General features: G+C 38.1%; 1 protein-coding gene across 1 annotated transcript in view; it reads left to right on the top strand.

Moving 5' to 3' along the window:
* The window catches only part of SLC5A9 (solute carrier family 5 member 9), a 106719-nt gene extending 92366 nt beyond the window's left edge, over nt 1-14353 (top strand). Inside the window, exon 15 of the mRNA XM_053693503.1 lies at nt 13810-14353. Within this exon, the coding sequence (XP_053549478.1) occupies nt 13810-14018 (209 nt within the window). The 3' untranslated portion in view covers nt 14019-14353. The remainder of the gene's footprint in view (nt 1-13809) is intronic.
* The last annotated feature ends 9577 nt before the right edge of the window (nt 14354-23930 follow it).

The raw sequence follows: 23930 nt of genomic DNA, 5'->3' as shown, positions 1-23930 counted from the left end.
TCCCCCCACATCGCCGCCACTTGGTAAAAAATTTTTAACCCCTAATCTGCCGACCGCCACCTACGTTATACTTATGTACCCCTAATCTGCTGCCCCTAACACCGCCGACCCCTATATTATATTTATTAACCCCTAACCTGCCCCCCACAACGTCGCCGCCAGCTACCTACAATAATTAACCCTTAATCTACCGACCGCAAAGCGCCGCTACCTACGTTATCCTTATGTACCCCTAATCTGCTGCCCCTAACACCGCCGACCCCTATATTATATTTATTAACCGCTAATCTGCCCCCCTCAACGTCGCCTCCACCTGCCTACACTTATTAACCCCTAATCTGCCGAGCGGACCGCTCCGCTACTATAATAAAGTTATTAACCCCTAATCCGCCTCACTCCCGCCTCAATAACCCTATAATAAATAGTATTAACCCCTAATCTGCCCTCCCTAACATCGCCGACACCTAACTTCAATTATTAACCCCTAATCTGCCGACCGAATCTCGCCGCTACTGTAAAAAATGGATTAACCCCTAAAGATAAGTCTAACCCTAACACTAACACCCCCCTAAGTTAAATATAATTTAAATCTAACGAAATAAATTAACTCTTATTAAATAAATTATTCCTATTTAAAGCTATATACTTACCTGTAAAATAAACCCTAATATAGCTACAATATAAATTATAATTATATTATAGCTATTTTAGGATTTATATTTATTTTACAGGTAACTTTGTATTTATTTTAACCAGGTACAATAGCTATTAAATAGTTAAGAACTATTTAATAGCTAAAATAGTTAAAATAATTACAAAATTACCTGGAAAATAAATCCTAACCTAAGTTACAATTAAACCTAACACTACACAATCAATAAATTAATTAAATAAAATACCTACAATTACCTACAATTAAACCTAACACTACACTATCAATAAATTACTTAAATACAATATCTACAAATAAATACAATGAAATAAACTAACTAAAGTACAAAAAATAAAAAAAGAACTAAGTTACAAAAAATAAAAAAATATTTACAAACATTAGAAAAATATTACAACAATTTTAAACTAATTACACCTACTCTAAGCCCCCTAATAAAATAACAAAGCACCCCAAAATAAAAAAAATGCTCTACCCTATTCTAAATTAAAAACGTTCAAAGCTCTTTTACCTTACCAGCCCTGAACAGGGCCCTTTGCGGGGCATGCCCCAAAGAATTCAGCTCTTTTGCCTGTAAAAAAAACACATACAATACCCCCCCAACATTACAACCCACCACCCACATACCCCTAATCTAACCCAAACCCCCCTTAAATAAACCTAACACTAAGCCCCTGAAGATCTTCCTACCTTATCTTCACCTCGCCGGGTATCACACCGATCCGTCCTGGCTCCAAAATCTTCATCCAAGCCCAAGCGGGGGCTAGACATCCATCATCCGACGGCTGAAGAAGTCCAGAAGAGGGTCCAAAGTCTTCATCCTATCCGGGAAGAAGAGTAGATCCGGACCGGCAACCATCTTCTTCCAAGCGGCATCTTCTATCTTCATCCGATGAGGACCGGCTCCATCTTGAAGACCTCCACCGCGGACCCATCTTCTTCTTCCGACGACTTCCCGACGAATGACGGTTCCTTTAAGGGACGTCATCCAAGATGGCGTCCCTCGAATTCCGATTGGCTGATAGGATTCTATCAGCCAATCGGAATTAAGGTAGGAAAATTCTGATTGGCTGATGGAATCAGCCAATCAGAATCAAGTTCAATCCGATTGGCTGATCCAATCAGCCAATCAGATTGAGCTTGCATTCTATTGGCTGATTGGAACAGCCAATAGAATGCGAGCTCAATCTGATTGGCTGATTGAATCAGCCAATCGGATTGAACTTGATTCTGATTGGCTGATTCCATCAGCCAATCAGAATTTTCCTACCTTAATTCTGATTGGCTGATAGAATCCTATCAGCCAATAGGAATTCGAGGGACGCCATCTTGGATGACGTCCCTTAAAGGAACCGTCATTCGTCGGGAAGTCGTCGGTGAAGATGGATGTTCCGCGTCGGCGGGATGAACATGGATCCGGAAGAAAGAAGATTGAAGATGCCGTTGATAGAAGTCTTCAGCCCGATTATGGACCTCTTCAGCTCCCGCTTGGATGAAGACTTCAGCCCGATCATGGACCTCTTCAGCTCCCGCTTGGATGAAGACTTCAGTCGGATCATGGACATCTTCAGCCCCCCGCTTGGGCTTGGATCAAGACATCGGAGGAGCTCTTCTGGATCGATCGGTGAACCTGGTATGGTGAAGATAAGGTAGGAAGATCTTCAGGGGCTTAGTGTTAGGTTTATTTAAGGGGGGTTTGGGTTAGATTAGGGGTATGTGGGTGGTGGGTTGAAATGTTGGGGGGGGGTATTGTATGTGTTTTTTTTACAGGCAAAAGAGCTGAATTCTTTGGGGCATGCCCCGCAAAGGGCCCTGTTCAGGGCTGGTAAGGTAAAAGAGCTTTGAACTTTTGTAATTTAGAATAGGGTAGGGCATTTTTTTATTTTGGGGGTCTTTGTTATTTTATTAGGGGGCTTAGAGTAGGTGTAATTAGTTTAAAATTGTTGTAATATTTTTCTGATGTTTGTAAATATTTTTTTATTTTTTGTAACTTAGTTCTTTTTTATTTTTTGTACTTTAGTTAGTTTATTTCATTGTATTTATTTGTAGATATTGTATTTAATTAATTTATTGATACTGTAGTGTTAGGTTTAATTGTAGGTAATTGTAGGCATTTTATTTAATTAATTTATTGATAGTGTAGTGTTAGGTTTAATTGTAACTTAGGTTAGGATTTATTTTCCAGGTAATTTTGTAATTATTTTAACTATTTTAGCTATTAAATAGTTCTTAACTATTTAATAGCTATTGTACCTGGTTAAAATAAATACAAAGTTACCTGTAAAATAAATATAAATCCTAAAATAGCTATAATATAATTATAATTTATATTGTAGCTATATTAGGATTTATTTTACAGGTAAGTATTTAGCTTTAAATAGGAATAATTTATTTAATAAGAGTTAATTTATTTTGTTAGATTTAAATTATATTTAATTTCGGGGGGTGTTAGTGTTAGGGTTAGACTTAGCTTTAGGGGTTAATACATTTATTAGAATAGCGGTGAGCTCCAGTCGGCAGATTTGGGGTTAATGTTTGAAGTTTGGTGTCGGCGATGTTAGGGAGGGCAGATTAGGGGTTAATACTATTTATTATAGGGTTATTGAGGCGGGAGTGAGGCGGATTAGGGGTTAATAATTTTATTATAATAGCAGTGCAGTCCGCTCGGCAGATTAGGGTTTAGTAAGTGTAGGCAGGTGGAGGCGACGTTGTGGGGGGCAGATTAGGGGTTAATAAATATAATATAGGGGTCGGCGGTGTTAGGGGCAGCAGATTAGGGGTGCATAGGGATAATGTAAGTAGCGGCGGTTTACGGAGCGGCAGATTAGGGGTTAAAAATAATATACAGGGGTCAGCGATAGCGGGGGCGGCAGAATAGGGGTTAATAAGTGTAAGGTTAGGGGTGTTTAGACTCGGGTACATGTTAGAGTGTTAGGTGCAGACGTAGGAAGTGTTTCCCCATAGCAAACAATGGGGCTGCGTTAGGAGCTGAACGCGGCTTTTTTGCAGGTGTTAGGTTTTTTTTCAGCTCAAACAGCCCCATTGTTTTCTATGGGGGAATCGTGCATGAGCACGTTTTTGAAGCTGGTCGCGTCCGTAAGCTCCGCTGGTATCGAGAGTTGAAGTTGCGGTAAATATGCTCTACGCTCCTTTTTTGGAGCCTAACGCAGCCATTCTGTGAACTCTCAATACCAGCTGTATTTAAAAGGTGCGGGGGGAAAAAAGCATGCGTAGCTAACGCACCCCTTTGGCCGCAGAACTCTAAATCTAGGCGTTAGATAGCCAAGAAAAGATTTAGGTCCCTTATGAATAAATTAAATTGTGTAATTAAATCTGAAATTGAGGAGCTTCATAAGGACACGTCTGGCTGCCTCTGTAGCTGGCTCCCCCCCCCCCAGAGCATGCAATTTTAAACAACTTTCTAATTTACTTCTATTATCATTTTTGTATTAATTCTTGGTATCTTTTGTTGAAAAGCAGCAACGTAAGCTCAGAAGCGTGCACTATACAGCAGCAGTTTTACAAGAATGTTATCCATATATAAGAGCACTAGATGGCAGCAGTTTTCCAAGAATGTTATCCATATGTAAGAGCACTAGATGGCAGCAGTTTTACAAGAATGTTATCCATATGTAAGAGCACTAGATGGCAGCAGTTTTACAAGAATGTTATCCATATGTAAGAGCACTAGATGGCAGCAGTTTTACAAGAGTGTTATCCATTTGTAAGAGCACTAGATGGCAGCAGTTTTTACAAGAATGCTATCTATTTGCAAGAGCACTAGATGGCAGCAGTTTTACAAGAGTGTTATCCATATGTAAGAGCACTAGATGGCAGCAGTTTTACAAGAATGTTATCTATTTGTAAGAGCACTAGATGGCAACAGTTTTACAAGAGTGTTATCCATTTGTAAGAGCACTAGATGGCAGCAGTTTTACAAGAGTGTTATCTATTTGTAAGAGCACTAGATGGCAGCAGTTTTTACAAGAATGTTATCCATTTGTAAGAGCACTAGATGGCAGCAGTTTTACAAGAATGTTATCCATTTGTAAGAGCACTAGATGGCAGCAGTTTTACAAGAATGTTATCTATTTGTAAGAGCACTAGATGGCAGCAGTTTGACAAGAGTGTTATCCATATGTAAGAGCACTAGATGTCAGCAGTTTTACAAGAGTGTTATCCATTTGTAAGAGCACTAGATGGCAGCAGTTTTACAAGAATGTTATCCATATGTAAGAGCACTATATGGCAGCAGTTTTACAAGAGTGTTATCCATTTGTAAGAGCACTAGATGGCAGCAGTTTTACAAGAGTGTTATCCAAATGTAAGAGCACTAGATGGCAGCACTATTTCCTGCCATGTAGTGCTCCTGATGCTACCTAGGTATCTGTTTAACACAGAATATCATGGGAACAAAGCAAATTTGATATTAGTAAACTGAAAACTTTTTAAAAAAATTGTATGTTCTTTCTGAATCGCAAAAGATTTTATTTTGATGATGGTTGATTTTAGGGCCAAGAATCTTGACTTTGCCTGGAAATCATATCCAAATTATGAGGCTTTTTCATCAATTTATTAAATTGGACTGTTATTAACTAATAATAATGAAATTGTATGGCATTTGCTACTTGTTACTGAATTATAACTGCTTATGGCAGTAATATGTCATTTCTAACAAAAAGTAATCAAAGTAAGATATTGACACTCATTGCTTTGATAGTGTGAACTGTGGATATAAAACATGGCAAGCACAGTCATTAACAACAAAGTGTATGGGAACTCTGAACTTTGGGCTGTTTATTACTATCTTTGCCAAGCTTTATTGACCTTTGTTCTGTGTACACGTGCTTATGATTAACAGCTTGCTCGCCTATGAATTCAGTATTTTCTTTGACACCACATACATCATCATATAGGAAAGTGTCTGGGGAAAAACTGTATTAGGGTAAAATCAATAGCAGTAGTACTGTGATATCTGCTACTGGAACCCTTGTATGATAACAATAATAATAATAATAATTGCTTAAATTGTGTACTGAATGTAAATACAATAAATCTGCTCCCTTTTCAAAATGTTTGGAATTGGATATAAAAATATTGTACTGTAGCTCGGATGATTTATTTATTTATTTTAATTTGCTTTAAAAGTCATCACAATCAATATATCTACCTATCCATCAGATGCTGCACAGAATGAATTAGAATAAAATATTTGAATATGAAAACAATATTAATGAAAAATATAGTTATAGGGATACTAAACCCGCATTTTGTCTTTCATGGTTGCATGGGTACATGTAGCCACCAATCAGCAAGCTGTACCCAGGTGCTGAACCAAAGATGGGCTGGCTCATATGCTTACATTCTTGCTTTCTCAAATAAAGATAGCAAGAGAACAAACAAAAATTGATAACTGGAGTAAATTAAAAAGTTGCTTAAAATTGCATGATCTAGCTGAATCATGAAAAAAAATGGGTTCAGTAACCCTTTAAAGTGATGGTCATTTGAAAATATGCCTAAATCCTTTCCTTTATTTGCACATGCGCTAAACCAATATTTTGCTCCATTATAACTATATTACTATACCTCCCAACGCCCACCCACTTGAAAACCATGGGCTTCATTACATGACATTAGCTTCATGAAGCGATGAGCTTTTTTACCAGCCCTAGCTAAAAGTAGCGAATCATCAGCTATCACACTTCACTTGTTACAAATGCTAATAAGAGCTCTTTACCAGCACTAGCTACGAGTAGTGAATCATCAGCTATCACACTTATTATTATTATTATTTATTTATTTATTTGTAGAGCACCAACAGATTCCGCAGAATTATAAACAAAGGCAGAGTACAACAAAACATTTATAGGGATCAAACGGGTAGAGGGCCCTGCTAAGAGTCACACTGTTGTAGTCAGCTCTTAAGAAGGTGATCTACAAACAGCTGGACTCTTAGGCTTACATGCTAAGGGGGTTCAGGGGATTGCAATGGAGAAGAGGAACTGGTATAAAGAAAGGTTAGCATAGGTTGTATGCATCCCTGAACAGTAGAGACTTTAGGGAGCACTTGAAGCTTTCAAAACTAGGGGAGAGTCTTGTGGAGCGAGGCAGAGAGTTCCACAAGATGGGAGCCAGTCTGGAGAAGTCCTATAAACAGGAGTATGAGGAGATAAAAAGAGAGGAGGAGAGTAGGAGGTCATGAGCAGAGCGAAGGGAACTGTTACGTATTGTAATTATGAATATTAATAATTAATAGCAGTATAAAACTATTGTCAGCGATATCTACAATAAATGAAAGAATAGTAATAGGGGGCGCCCTTCTTAAGTGCAATGGTATTTTTGATAACATTAGCAGTGAAAAATTGGTGACATTAATATGTCGATATACACAGTGGTGATATTATATCATTGGAAACAGCATATATGATAAAATAACATATATTCTACAAATGCAAATCTAAATAAAAAAAGTCCTTAAATGACATGTAGATGGTATCAATGTGGATAGATGGATGGGCACAATAAGGCAGCTATCTGTAAAGGTTCAAGGCCATGACTCATAGTCAGTAATCTGCAGAAAATAGAAGACAGAAGCGCCACATGGCCCAATATTGTAGAAACTATTTTAAAATTGTAAAGATGTGATGGTTGCACTCACATGAGATATGACACCCCTAGTGGTGTAGACAGAACAATCTGGGGTCAATAGCAGTCACCCAGAAGACTGACCTCCAGTGGATATGTAGTAATCTGTGGAGGACAATACAAAGCACAAAGGGGTGCCTATATGGTCTAGTATTGCTGATGCAAATGAATAATAATATAATATATGAAATGCACTCACATTTGATGGAGCACCTCCCTTGGTGCTGCAGGGGCAAACTGGGGTCAATATGGTCACCCAGTAGACTTAATCACTGGCATCCAGGAACTCTCAATGGTCCAAAAGCAGATTTAAAGTGTAGATGGTATAGCAAAAACAAGCAGCAAGTGGTAAGTAAAATAACTTACTTTATTTAAAAAGTTAAAAATTGTAGCAACGCGTTTCTCAGCCACCAGTGGCTGTTTCAACAGGCTTAATCCTGTTTGCCCCTGTAGCAGCAAGGGAGGTGCGCCATCAAATGTGAGTGCATTTCATAAATTATATTATTATCCATTTGCATCAGCAATACTAGGCCATATAGGCACTCCTTTGTGCTTTGTATTGTCCTCCACAGATTACTACATATCCACCGGAGGTCAGTCTTCTGGGTGACTGCTATTGACCCCAGATTGTTCTGTCTACACCACTAGGGGTGTCATATCTCATGTAAGTGCAACCGTCACATCTTTACAATTTTAAAATATTTTCTACAATATTGGGCCATGTGGCGCTTCTGTCCTCTATTTTCTGCAATCTGTAATAAATATAGCAGAACTTTGTCAATACACTTCAGTAAGATATTAAATCTTTGTAATGTACTCCAAAATATCACTACTGAGATATCTATAAATTTGACAACAATATTATTAAAAATTAATATTTAATCCTTTGTTCTTATCAGTTATCGTTATAAAGACATTGAATTATATTTAAGTAAAAACTAGATATTGAGGCCTATTTAACAACGGTCTGTCGGACCTGATCCGACAGTGCGGATCAGGTCCGAAAGACCTTGCTGAATGCGGAGAGCAATACGCTCTCCGTATTCAGCATTGCACCAGCAGCTCTTGTGAGTTGTTGGTGCAGCGCCGCCCCCTGCAGATTCCCGTCCAATCGGCCGCCAGCATGGGGTTGTCAATCAACCTGATCGTACTTGATTGGGTTGATTTGTGGCGATGTGTGTCCACCTGCTCAGAGCAGGCGGGCAGGGTTATGGAGCAGCGGTCTTTAGACCGCTGCTTCATAACTGCTGATTCTGGCGAGCCTGCAGGCTCGCCAGAAACATGGGGCGTCAAGCTCCGTACGGAGCTTGATAGATAAGCCCCTATGAATCAATTATACACGCTTATTCTGTTACAATTTTCTATGCAAAACAGATCATAAAATATATCTTTAAAAGTTAACCTTACTCACAATGAAATGCTTATTAAAATACCACAAATGAGAATACCAGAACAGTTTATAATTATCCAGCAATATTTATTCCAATACTAAAATATGGACTGCTAACTTAACAGTGCTTAGTTAACAATATAACAAGATACTTCACACAAATCTTACTAAATCTCAATAAATCTAAAAGAACTTTCAGAAAAGTATTTAGCCCACAAATGGTTCTATATAACTTATATTAAACCACCAGAAATTTAATACAATAATAAATGCAATTTTTATAATATATCACAGTAGCTCCAATGACTTAATAAATATTAATGCCTGACCCTTTTCTCAATAGTAATTGTCTAAGCACTAGTATGCTTAAGATATGAAATATAATCATCTATTTAATACTAGCGACTTGACTATAAAATACCACTTCAAATATCAGCTAAAATGTATCTATACCTTTAGAATACCTTGATTTTAAATATTAAATATAATTAACAATCGCTTATACTTTACCAAATACCCATGAGAATTCAGCTTATCCTGGGGCATCTTGCTGGTCATATAAGAAGGATTATTCCACTATTTTGCAAGAATACAGGCCTCAATTATTTTCTTTCTTATCCTAAGAAATGGTCCCAACAAAAATGCATAAAAGATACTAGAACAAATCTGTGTATTTCTCTCTCAGTCAAAGGTTACTCTGTGTTTGAGTCTGTGTGTTTGTGGGCTCTTGTAAAAGATATAACCCCTCCTTCTTTTTTAATCATTCCAAACAAAAATTTGGATACGCTCTAATCGGAAGCTGATCATCTCATTGGTTATTGGAAAATGCCTCTCTGAACAGCCAAACCTTTTGGCTGTAATACTAGTTTTATTCCATCGGGGGGCAACATGAGCATGAAAACGGCTTTGTTAGCAAAATATTTTTATAGCCAAATGTATATTTTTAAGTGTTCACTTAATATACTATATTTCCTATTATTAATAAATTATATGTTCAACATATATGACCAATTAATATTACTGAAGATGTACATATCTTTATCAAACACGAGTATATAGATTTAGATTGTTTTCCCATACATTCTAAAGATTAGGTCTATGCAAAAGGATTTTTATAATTTAATACTTTCAGTATGATATTAATTATATATTAGTTCATTCAATATGCTGGTATATATTGCATTTCCCAGTCACCATCTTATATCACATATCTAATTGGAAGTAGATTCTGCAGTAACTACTTCATGACAGATACAGTATATATAATTATTGATAAGTACATGAAATAGATATTTCCCTTCACCATTTTACATGCTTCAACCACGTTTGAAATATGGACCCCTATCTATGACATATTGATAGGATAACTTATTTAGCATGTATCATTTTTGGAATTTCACGGTCACATCAGTTTCTGAAACAAAACAACAAAGAAAATTATTTATTTTGAAATGAGTTAGATATTTTAAACTCACCATACAGTTATTCACTCCATATAGCAGATATGTATTCAATATAGTATAATTTTCAGATCAATACCTACATATAGATTTTTTTCAATATGATATGGGTATTTTAAATTATTATGAAGATTAAGTCACAGCATTTCCACATGTCTGCAAGTATCTTTATTTGTTTCCAGGCAAGATGTGTATTGCAACTTCAAAGAGGATCTAGTGAATATCATGTTGATTTTCACATGTATCTGTTAACTTACAATGTCCTGGGATTCTGAGAATATCTTCCACTAAAACACAGAATCTTGTCACCTTCACTCCAGGGGTCTGTGCTGAACTAACAAGACAAATGTTCTCTTTTGCACTCTTAGATATATAAGGTAGTGAGATTGGGGGGTCTGCTGTAGTTATAGCCAAATCAATTCATATCAGGTAGATATTAGCTCAAAGAAACTATTAAATTGTTATACATGCACAGTTTATCCAATGTCACTCAGCAATACCTAAACAGGATGGGAGAAAGAGTATCTGGAGACAAGGTCTGCGATATAGGGAGGAGCAGTGCAGTTAAGGGCTTTGTATGTCAGTGTGAGAATTTTGTGTTAAATCCTAGAGGCAAGAGGAAGCCAGTGAAGGGATTGGCAGAGAGGTTCAGTAGATGAATGGCGACGTGTAAGGAACATGAGCCTGGCAGAGGCATTCATTATGGATTGTAAAGGAGCTAGGAGGCAGCTGAGGAGACCAGAGAGGACAGAGTTGCAGTAATCGAGGATGAGAGAGTGGATTAAAATCTTGGTTGTATCTTGTGTATCTTGTGTAAGGAAATATCTAATTTTTTAGATGTTTTTTAGGTAGAAGTGGCAGGCTTTAGCCAGAAACTGAATGTGAGGAGTAAAAGAAAGATCTGAGTCAAATGTGACCCCAAGACATCAGGCATGCGGGGTAGGGGTAATGATAGAGTTCTCAACAGTTATAGAGAGATTGGGGGTGGAGATTTTGGAAGAAGGGGGGGGAATAAGGAGCTCTGTTTTGGAGAGATTTAGCTTGAGGTAGTGAGAGGACATCCAGGAAGATATGTGTGAAAGACAGTTAGTGACATCGGTTAGCAAGGAAGGGGATAGGTCTGGTGCATAGAAGTAGATTTGGGTGTCATCGGCATACCAACGATATTGAAACCCATGGGACTTTATTAGGGAACCTAATGATGATGTGTAGATTGAGAAGAAAAGGGGACCAAGGACAGAGTCTTGTGGTACCTAGACAGAAAGTGGTGACGGGGCAGAGGAGGCCCCAGAGAAGGCTACACTAAAGGTACGGATTGACAGATAGGAAGAGAACCACAAGAGGGCTGTCTCACAAATGCCGAAGGATTGGAGGGTGGTCAACAGTATCAAAGCCTGCAGAGAGATCAAGGAGAATAAGCAGAGAGAAGTGGCCTTTTGATTTTGCTGTAAGTAGGTCATTGGCAACCTTAACGATTGCTGTCTCTGTGGAATAATGGGGATGAAATCCAGATTGTCGTGAGTCAAGGAGGGAGTTTAATGTAAGGAAATTGGATAGGCATGCATATACTAGCTTTTCGAAAAGATTTGAGGCAAGAGGAAGGAGGGAAATAGGGCTATAGTTGGATGGGGAGGTTGGATCAAGGGAAGGTTTTTTTTGAGTGCGTTTGTGATAGTGGTTGGACTGATAGTAAGGGGGGAATATTGCACACCTTATAAAACTTTATCCCAATGTTTTATACAAATTACAGACACACTTAAGGGAATCAAGTAGCGGCATATATTTAACCGCAATATTCCCCAACGGATACAGCAACAACAGACGGATACACTTCAAGGTACTTTAGAGCACTGTTAAAACAGCACAACCAGCACTACTAGAATATAGTGTACCATCACATATACCCGGCTAATACTGTAAGGTCATTTCGTCAAAAGACTGAGACAAATAACAGTCCACAGCTAAAGTATATGAATGTTAATAATACTGTAACATACCGTTGAAATTAGGCCTCACTGTGGAAATTAGCAAAGTGTAACACTAACACTCAACGTAAAAGTATCATTTGAAACTTGAAATTATATCATTTTAACTTAAAATTGTATTTTATTTTATGCTTGTCCAGTTTTAGTATCTTTTATAGTAATCCTAGACACCGGTGTCAATAGTACATAAAGTGTATACATTTTAACGTATTGTGAAAATAAATTGTTTTTATTTACCAACTAAAGGCATTTTATTTATTTATATTTATATAAGGAGTATATTATTAATAGAAATTTATATATTAATAGAAATCGACACTATAATCTAAACAAAGCAAATAGAATTTACCACGGAACTCACTTAGCCAACAATAAACATTGAGATATTAACACTTCACTACAGGGAATCAGCATTCATTTGCGCCACCTACCATCACCTCAGCTAAGGTTTTTTTGAGGATAGGAGTGACCAGTGCATGTTTCAGAGATGAGGGAAATATACCGGTGCTGAGGAAGAGGTCGAAAATGTGTGTTAATATCACACTTCACTTGCTACAAATGGTAACAAGCACTTTACCTGCACTAGCTAGTAGCGAATCATCAGCTATAACACTTCACTTGTTACAAATAGTAACAAGAGCTCTTTACCAGCACTACCTACAAGTAGCCAATCATCAGCTATCACACTTCACTTGCTACAAATGGTAACAAGAGCTCTTTACCAGCACTAGCTACAAGTAGCCAATCATCAGCTATCTCACTTCACTTGTTACAAATAGTAACAAGAGCTCTTTACCAGAACTAGCTACAAGTAATGAATCAACAGCTATTACACTTCACTTGCTACAAATGGTAACAAGAGCTATATTAGAATAACCAGAGGATCTGGCTGCCTATAGTTTTAATGGAATTTCCAAATGCATTGTAGCTAATATATCATACAGCGCTTGCAACAAATTTGTCATCTTTTTTTTCTACGGGTGAATTAAAAACTTGTAATTTTAAACTAGTGGAATGTTTGTGTTTGTAAACCATATAATATATAACAGTGTACTGTTCTCTCTTTTTAAATAAACCTTATAATTTCTGTTTATTAATCTTTCCTTTGCTATATATGTCATCACCATTATCAAAACTTAATGTAATTTAATAGATATTTTATAGATATTTACTGTAATGGAGTTAGTAGTAATACCATTTACTTATGGTTTTAAAATAATACAATATATGAATATTAATCTTTGCCATGTATTTTTTTATCATATATATTTGTGTGAAAGGTGTATAAATTATTTGTTAAATACTTTAATTCACTTCATTGCAACTAGAAATGAACATTTATATGATATTGTTGAATATATGGCAGCATAGTTTGCAACAATGTGTGTAACAGTGTTAGACTTTACACATGTAGGGCATAACACATGACAACATACTGAGGTATGCTCAAGAGTATGGATGTGACCTGAAGACTATGTGTATAACATTATTGCAAAAACACTGTTGTCATACAGTGCTCACGTGTGCACACTCTTTACCCTACCTCAGTATTCTTTCAAAATTTCATTAAACATTTTATTTTAAACTATATGCTCTAGCTGAAATAAATCCGTCCTGGGAACCTCTATTAGATGCTCTTTGCTTTTCTTTTTCCCCCAGAGCCTAAACATTCATGGTGGAAAAAGGTCTTTTTTTGGTTCTGTGGAATTTCACTTCAACCGGAGGTAAAATTATCTGAGGAAGAGCAACAGACCTTGCAGAAGAAGCTGACCAGTATTGAAGAAGTTCCTCTCTGGAGAAATGTTTGTAACATTAATGCCATTATCCTACTTGCATTTAATGTGTTCCTCTGGGGATACTTTGGATAAAATAAGTACGGAAAAACTAGGTTCAGTAAATAAATATATTTATGTATAAACAGGTTTTGATACTCGGGTAAAAATCTAAAAACATTGTTAGGATGTCTATTTTATTCATGACCCCTGTTCAAGCCCTCATTTATGAGTAATTACGATTGTGCTTTCAACATGGATTCAAAGTTGCAACAAGAATATTACATCATCATCAATTTTCTTTGTAAAAAAAAAACCAAAAAAAAAATAATCAAAGTGCCAAAGCTGTAAATTTCACAGGTTATTATGAATGCTTAACTTTCAGACAAGTTCAACTAGTGGTTTGGTATTAAATCTTACATTGATAATAATATTTTAGTGAATGTGGTTTTGTTTTGGAGTATATCAATGTATTTTCCTATGTTAGTAATGAATGTGCTGTGAGACGTTGTCCAAAGAGTGTTGTCTTTAAGACAGGGTTTGACAAACCTTAAAATTAGGTCCTGGCACACTAGTTTAAAGCCCCAAAAGTCACCTATGGGTGTCATATTGATATATATATATATATATATATATATATATATACACACACATACAATTTATATCTCTCTCAACCTGTATCTATCTAAGTAAAATAACATTATTTATATATATATAATGTTATTTTACTTAGATAGATACAGGTTGAGAGAGGTATAAATTGTATATGTATATATATATATATATATCCGCACATCAAAGAAGGCACTCTCCGTTTGAATAAGCCGTTTATTAGTAAATGTTTTCGGGGTCTCCCCCGTCCTCAGACCACTTACAGGCATTAATCGCATAACAACTTAAATACCTACTTACCCCCACCGTGAGACACTAATAAACGGCTTATTCAAACGGAGAGTGCCTTCTTTGATGTGCGGATATTTGAATGCTTGTAAGCGCATCCCGGCAGTTGGATGTAAAAAAGAGTGCTGGTTCCCTGCTTCTGTATATATATATATATATATATATATATATATATATATACATACAGTATCTCACAAAAGTGAGTACACCCCTCACATTTTTGTAAATATTTTATTATATATTTTCATGTGACAACACTGAAGAAATGACACTTTGGTACAATGTAAAGTAGTGAGTGTACAGCCTGTATAACAGTGTAAATTTGCTGTACCCTCAATATAACTCAACACACAGCCATTAATGTCTAAACCGTTGGCAACAAAAGTGAGTACACCCCTAAGTGGAAATGTCCAAATTGGGCCCAAAGTGTCAATATTTTGTGTGGCCACCATTATTTTCCAGCACTGCCTTAACCCTATTGGGCATGGAGTTCACCAGAGCTCCACAGGTTGCCACTAGAGTCCTCTTCCACTCCTCCATGATGACATCATGAAGCTGGTGGATGTTAGAGACCATGCGCTCCCCCACCTTCCATTTGAGGATGCCCCACAGATACTCAATAGGGTTTAGGTCTGGAGACATGCTTGGCCAGTCCATCACCTTTACCCTCAGCTTCTTTAGCAAGGCAGTGGTCATTTTGGAGATGTGTTTAGATTTGTTAACATGTTAGAATACTGCCCTGCGGCCCAGTCTCCGAAGGGAGGAGATCATGCTCAGCTTCAGTGTGTCACAGTACATGTTAGCATTTATGGTTCCCTCAATGAACTGTAGCTCCCCAGTGCCAGCAGCACTCACGCAGGCCCAGACCATGACACTCCCACCACCATGCTTGACTGTAGGCAAGACAAACTTGTCTTTGTACTCCTCACCTGGATGCCAACACACACGCTTGACACCATCTGAACCAAATAAGTTTATCTTGGTCTCATCGGACCACAGGACATGGTTCCAGTAATCCATGTCGTTAGTCTGCTTGTCTTCAGCAAACTGTTTGCGGGCTTTCTTGTGCATCATCTATAGAAGAGCCTTCCTTCTGAGACAACAGCCATTCAGACCAATTTGATGCAGTGTGCGGCATATTGTAACAATCAACTCACTTGTAATTGTAATTACCTAGATATCATGATAAAATTGTGGATGTGTTACAAGAGTTGAGGATGACAGTACACTATATGCTTTTAGTGAACTGTATAACACTTGTTGTTAATTTTGCCGGACAGCTAGCTCCCAGTAACTGAAGTGTCTATTAGTGGGAGTTGACTTTGGCAGGTATTCGTAGCAATGGATATACAGAGATAAACAGTAGTGTAGAGGTTAAATATACATCAGGATGCAGTTAGTAGAGAGAGATCAGGGTTAAATGCAAGCAGCTTCAGTCTACAAACAGTAGTGCAGAGGTTAATTGTACTTCAGGATGCAGTTAGCAGAGAGACTTCACGGTTACATGCAAGCAGCTTCACTATACCAATCTTACACTTGTAGTATGTTTAAGTTCACTTCAGAAGAGAGTTGCACAGTGTGTTTATGAAAGTTTATACAGCACCTGTCCTGAAGTCGCTGAATGAGATTTCCCCTTTAAGCATACAGCCGCTGCTGTGAGTGCGATGTGTGCAGCACAGAGATCCGGTCCCAATGAGCTTGGTGAGCAGTGTGAACGCTGTGGTCCCTGTGTTTCCTGTTTGTTGAGTGGCGTGTCACGCCAGGTTGTTAGGAATACTCACAAGCAGACCCTGGATGGGGGAGGTGTGGAGTGAAGTCCTACTGCAGATATGTAATGTCAGCTCCGGCTGAAGTAGAGGTATGCTGATAGAAAAGGAAATAAATACACAGTTTAAATCCTGTTATGCTGTAGAAAAGGTAAGGACTGGAACTGTAGCTATTACACTTCAATAAACCAGCAAAGGACCATGGGAGGAAGCAGGTTTATATTGGGTTCAGGTAGGAAGTTAACAAGATGTAAAGGTGGTATATAGTATTTGCTTGACACATTTAAGGTGGAATAGGAGGATCATGACACATATGGTCTGAGCATTGACAGGTTGACCCCCCACCCCTTCAACCTCTGCAGCAATGCTGGCAGAATTCATACGTCTATTTCCCAAAGACAACATCTGGATATGACGCTGAGCATGTGCACTCAATTCCTTTGGTCGACCATGACGAGGCATGTTTTGAGTTGAACCTGTCCTGTGAAACCTCTGTATGGTCTTGCCCACCATGCTGCAGCTCAGTTTCAGGGTCTTGGCAATCTTCTTATAGCCTAGGCCATCTTTATGTAGAGCAACAATTCTTTTTTTTCAGATCCTCAGAGAGTTCTTTGCCATGAGGTGCCATGTTGAACTTCCAGGGACCAGTATGAGAGAGTGTGAGAGCGATAACACCAAATTTAACACACCTGCTCCCCATTCACCCCTGAGACCTTGTAACACTAACGAGTCACATGACACCAGGGAGGGAAAATGGCTAATTGGGCCCAATTTGGACATTTCCACTTGGTGTGTACTCACTTTTGTTGCCAACGGTTTAGACATTAATGGCTGTGTGTTGAGTTATTTTGAAGGGACAGAACATTTACACTGTTATACAGGCTGTACACTCACTACTTTACATTGTAGCAAAGTATCATTTCTTCAGTGCTGTCACATGAAAAGAAATAATAAAATATTTACAAAAATGTGAGGGGTGTACTCACTTTTATGAGATACTGTGTATGTGTATATATATATATATATATATATATATATATATATATATATATATATATATATTATTATTATTATTATTATTATCGGTTATTTGTAGAGCGCCAACAGATTCCGCAGTGCTATAAACAAAGGGGAGTACAACAAAACAATTAAAGGCATCAAATGGGTAGAGGGCCCTGCCAAGAGTTGCACTGTTGTAATCCTCTCTTAAGAAGGTGATCTACAAACAGCTGGACTCTTAGGCTTACATGCTAAGGGGGTTCAGGGTATAACAATGGAGGATATATATTCACAGAGTTAGAAAAGTGGAATATATATATTCACAGAGGTAGAAAAGTGGATCTCAAAAAACAAACTTTTCCTAAACACTGGCAAAACTGTCACAATGATCTTTGGAACTGGGCCTAAATTACACAAATTACAAAATTCCCATCTACGCATCAAAACAAAATCCAATTGCACGCTTACCGCAGTCCACTCTTTCAAATACTTGGGTATGTTCTTAAACCCTAATCTATCTTTTGGCCTCCACATAGAAAAACTTGCATCTAAACTTTATCCAAAATTAGGTGCCCTGTACAGAAACAAATCCTGCCTCAGCCCTACAGTAAAGGAAAAGATTGTACAGCAAATGCTGATGCCTATCATGGATTACAGGGACGTAGTATATGCACCTGCACCGCAAACTCACCTTAATAAACTTAATACATTGTATAACTCGTTCTGCCGCTTTGTGCTACAATTTAACTACAAGACCCACCATTGTGACATGCTAAAAGAACTAAACTGGCTGACGCTGGAATCCAGACGCACCCTCCATCTTTCCTGCCTTGTGTTTAAGAGCTTTTCTGGGAAGCTCCCACCCTACCTGAGCAGAATGCTCTCCCAGCTATTCCCACCTCCTATAACCGCCGATCCAATAACAGCACATTATTTAGCGTGCCTCAATACAAAAAGAAAGCAGCTCGAGCCTCCTTTTCCTACCGAGCGCCACAGTTATGGAATGACCTCCCGCACACTTTCAAACCTTCCCCAAGCCTAATATCCTTTAAGAGATCCCTCTCTACATATCTCAAAACAGAATGCACCTGTTATGGTTAATTATATATTTCCTACCTGTTCTATGTAAAAATGTTGCATCTATTGTGTATTATTATTGTTTTTGAATTTTATTGTACCCTATTGTATCAATGCAATGTTTTGTGGACCCAGGACATACTTGAAAACGAGAGAAATCTCAATGTATCCTTCCTGGTAAAATATTTTATAAATAAATAAATAAATAAATATATATATGGATAAAAGTTTCTGGCTACTAGAATTTGTCATGCTGTGCTTTAACTTTTTATTTTTACTCAAAGCAAGGTGATTGCCAGCTACAGAATGTTGAGGTTGAGAGAAGATGCTTTAAAAGAGTTATCCCGCCTTTTAAAAGGGTTATTAATAATGTTTCATCCCACACATCACCAGTTCACTATTTTGTGATTACCAGAGCATATCACACTACTGCCTCTCATCAGAATTGCACGCATGCAGTGACCACCCAACCCAAAAACCTAAAACCTGATTACTCCTCTATATAACTAGCACTTAAATTGCTGCAGCTGCTACAATTCATCTTATGACAAGATGCATCTGTATCCTGAGCACTCATACTTCCCTGAACTTTCTTTATGTGTACTTATTAACAGCATTTTACACTTTTTTCCCCATCCTTACTCTTGCTAAACTTAGTCTCTCAATTTCAGCCAAATTAATTCACCCTGACCATACATCAGATCTTTCTGTCTTTTCTCATTCATCCTTTTCATTTAGATTTAAGTTGAGAGCCTCCCTATAGTTAACTTTCTATAGAAGTGCACAAACTACTGATTGTGCTTCAGGATAGGAAATTGTTCTCCTAAGTTAGTAATGTTACTCTCGCAAATGTAACCTACCCTGATATAACTTGTTAGTGTAAGAAATAGAATGTACCTTTTTATACCAATGTATAAATGTTATTCGGCTAGTTTAAGAGTTTTGCATTATGAGTAAAAAAGCAGCGTTAAGGCTCGTAACGCTGCTTTTTCACTACCGCTGCAATTATGAGTCTTGTAGGTACAGCTGTATCGCACACTTTTTTGGCCGTACCACAAATTGACTTACGCAATTTGCTTATAGTCTTTTTTCAATGGGTCTTCCATAGCGCCGATATTACAAGCTTTTTTTTTTTTTTTTTTTTTTTTTTTTTAAAGCTGGTATTTTGATTTTATTAGCAGGAAGTGTATATTGGTGTACACTTGAGCCTTAAAAGGACACTTCAATTTTATTTATTTTATCAAATGTATTTTAAATAAAAACACGTATAACATTTGCATAAAGATACAAAAGATACTTTTTTGCTTATATGGAAATAACTTGAAAGCAGCTTAATAAGTGAAAGTCTGGCCAGACTAATAAATTAGTTCACTGTACTAAATCTGGCCAGATTATTAGTTTATGTTTAAATCTTTTTATTAGCATATTTTCATACGGATTACAACATATCACACATAATAAGGAGACATGTTAACACCTAATAATCATGTTCCCATTACCATATACAATCTCCAATATAATAAAAGTAACTTGTTCAATACAGACCATACATCTTGTACTATTTGTCTTTACACATTCTACAAATGTTTATATTGGACTCCAATATCAAAAGACATTTACAAACAGTAGCAGAAGTCTATACAAACCAATACCTAATACTAAGAGTAACAATAACCAAAAAGGAGAAAAAAAAAAAAAAAAAAGCTTTTTTTTTTTTTGGAGGCCAAAAAGTGAGCAAGATTTGTAATGCATTCTAAAGTCAGTAGTTATGAGTTTTACACTACAAAGCTGTAGCATAAAACTCATAACTAAAGTGCTAAAAAGTACACTAACACCCATAAACTACCTATTAACCCCTAAACAGAGGCACTCCCGCATCGCAAACACTAAAATAAAATTAATAACCCCTAATCTGCTGCTCCGGACATCGCCACCACTAGAATAAACAAATTAACCCCTAAACCGCCGCACTACCGAATTGTAAACACTAGTTAAATATTATTAACCCCTAATCTGCTGTCCCTTACATCGCCGCCACCTACCTACATTCATTAACCCCTAATCTGCCGCCCCCAATTTCGCCGCCACTATACTAAATTTATTAACCCCTAAACCTAAGTCTAACCCTAACACCCCCTAACTTAAATATAATTAAAATAAATCTAAATAAAACCTACTCTAATTACCTAAATAATTCCTATTTAAAACTAAATACTTACCTGTAAAATAAACCCTAAGCTAGCTACAATATAACTAATAGTTACATTGTAGCTAGCTTAGGGTTTATTTTTATGTTACAGACTAGTTTGTATTTATTTTAACTAGGTAGAATAGTTACTAAATAGTTATTAACTATTTACTAACTACCTAGCTAAAATAAATACAAATTTACCTGTAAAATAAAACCTAACCTGCCTCACACTAACACCTAACATTACACAACAATTAAATAAATTATATAACCCTAACCCTAACCTTAATTAAATACAATTACCTAAATTACAAAAAAAACACTAAATTACACAAAATAAAAAACAAATTACAAGATATTTAAACAATTACACCTAATCTAATAGCCCTATCAAAATAAAAAAGCCCCCCAAAATAAGAAAAAAACATAGCCTAAACTAAACTATCAATAGCCCTTAAAAGGGCCTTTTGCGGAGCATTGCCCCAAAGAAATCGGCTCTTTTACCTGTAAAAAAATACAAACAACCCCCCAACAGTAAAACCCACCAACCACACAACTAGCCAGCTCTCCCCATTGATGTCTACGGGGAAATCGCGCACGATCACGTACAACCAGCTCACCGCTGATTTAAGCAGCGCTGGTATTGGAGTGCGATATGGAGCACAAGTTTGCTCTATGCTCACTTCTTGTCTTTTAACGCCAGGTTTATAAAAACCTGTAATACCAGCGCTGTAGGTAAGTGAGCGGTGACAATAAAGTGCAAGTTAGCACCACACCCCTCATAACGCAAAACTCGTAATCTAGCCGATTGTTAGGGTAACTGACTGTAACACTGAACTTTAGCCCTTATCAAAAGCCTGAAACCTAGCCCTGACCCCAACCCTAGTCTAGCTATAACCATAACCCTACATCCTAACCATGACTGTAAACCTAGCCCTGACCTTAACCCTAGCCTTAGCTCTAACCATAACCCTAAATCCTAGCTCTGACCAAAACCCTGAATAATAGCCCTGAACCTAACACTTACCTTAGTTCTAGCTAAACCCTAAATCCTAATCCTGACCGTAATTAGCTAGCCCTGACCCTAACCCTAGCTTTAGCTCTAACCATAACCCTGAACCCTAGCTCTGACAGTATCCCTGACTCTAGCCCTGACCTTAACTCTAAGCCTTTCTGACCCTAACCTTGCTCAAACCATAACCCTAAAGCCTATCTGACCCTAACCTTAACCTAGCTCTAACTATAACCCTAAAGCCTAGCTGATCCTAACCCCACCCTAGCTCTAACCATAACCTTAAATTCTAGCCCTGACAGTAAACCTAACCATAGCACTGACTGTAAACCTAAAGCCTAGCCTTGGCCCTAACCCAAGCGTTAACTCTAGTTCTAACCATAACCCTAACTCCTAGCCCTTATCATAAAGCTAAAGCCTAGCCCTGACCTTAACCCTGATCCTAGCCTTATCTCTAGCTCAAACCATAACCCTTAATCCTAACCCAGACCTGACCCCTTTCCTTGACCCTAACCCTAGCCCTTGACCTAACACTTACCTTAGTTCTAGCTATAACCATAACCCTAAATCCTAAGACCTGACTATAACCCTGAACCCTAGCCCTGACCCTAGCCTTAGCTCTAACCATAACCCTGAACCCTAGCTCTGAAAGTATCCCTAAACTCCGACCCTAGTCCTGACCTTAACCCTAAAGCCTATCTGGCCCTAACCTAGCTCTAACTATAACTCTAAACCCTAGCTGACCCTAACCCCACCCTAGCTATAACCATAACTTTAAATCCTAGCCCTGACAGTAACCCGAACCATAGCACTAACTGTAAACCTAAAGCCTAGCCCTGGCCTTAACCCAAGCTTTACCTCTAGCTCTAACCATAACCCTAAATCCTAGCCCTCATAATAAAGCTAAAGCCTAACCCCGACTTTAACCCTGACCTTAGCCTAGCTCTAGCTTAAACCATAACCCTAAATCCTAGTCCTAAATGTAACCATAGCCTTAGCTCTAGCTCTAACCACAACCGTAATTCCTAGCCCTGAACATAACCCTGAACCCTAGCCTTGACCTTGGACTTAGTTTTAACTCTAACCATAACCCTAAATCCTAGTTCTTATGGTAACCCTTAACCATAGCCCTGACCCTAACCCTTGTCTTGGCTCTAGCCCTGACACTAACCCTGGTTTTAGCTGTAGCCCTGACCCTAGCCCTGATCCTAACCCTGGTCTTAGCTCTAGCCCTGACCTTAACCCTGATCTTAACTTTAGCCCTGACACTAACCCTGATTCTAACCCTAATCTTAGCTCTAGCCCTATCACTGATCCTAACTTATGGTCTTCTAACCCTGACCCTAACCCTGGTCTTAGCACTAGCCCTAACCCTGGTCTTAGCTGTAGCCGACACCCTAGCCCTGATCTTTACCCTGGTCTTAGCTCTAGCCCTGACATTAACCCTTATCCTAACCCTAGTCTTAGCTCTAGCCCTGACCTTAACCCTGGTCTTAGCTGTAGCCCTGACCCTAGCTCTGATCTTAACCCTGGTCTTAGAGCTAGCCCTGACCCTAACCCTGGTCTTAGCTGTATCCATGACCCTAGCCCTGATCCTAACCCTGGTTTTAGTTCTAGCCTGGACCCTGGTCTTAGCTCTAGCCCTGACCCTAGCCCTGACACTAACCCTGGTCTTAGCTGTAGCCCTGACCCTAGCTCTGATCTTAACCCTGGTCTTAGAGCTAGCCCTGACCCTAACCCTGGTCTTAGCTGTATCCGTGACCCTAGCCCTGATCCTAACCCTGGTTTTAGTTCTAGCCTGGACCCTGGTCTTAGCTCTAGCCCTGACTCTAGCCCTGACACTAACCCTGGTCTTAGATCTAGCCCTGATCCTAACCCTGGTCTTAGCTCTAGTCCTGATCCTAACCCTAGTCTTAGCTCTAGCCCTAACCCTGGCCTTAGCTCTAACCCTAACCCTGATCCTAACCCTAGTTTTAGCTCTAAAACCTCCTGAGAAGGACCATGGCCATCGCTAGATAAACTTTTAATTACAGACAACTTTACGATAGCAAAACAGACATGCA

This window comes from Bombina bombina, chromosome 10, assembly GCF_027579735.1.
Source record: "Bombina bombina isolate aBomBom1 chromosome 10, aBomBom1.pri, whole genome shotgun sequence".
NCBI classification, from domain to species: domain Eukaryota; kingdom Metazoa; phylum Chordata; class Amphibia; order Anura; family Bombinatoridae; genus Bombina; species Bombina bombina.
The sequence above is the reverse complement of the archived record's forward strand: the minus strand, read 5'-3'. Positions and strand labels throughout refer to the sequence as shown.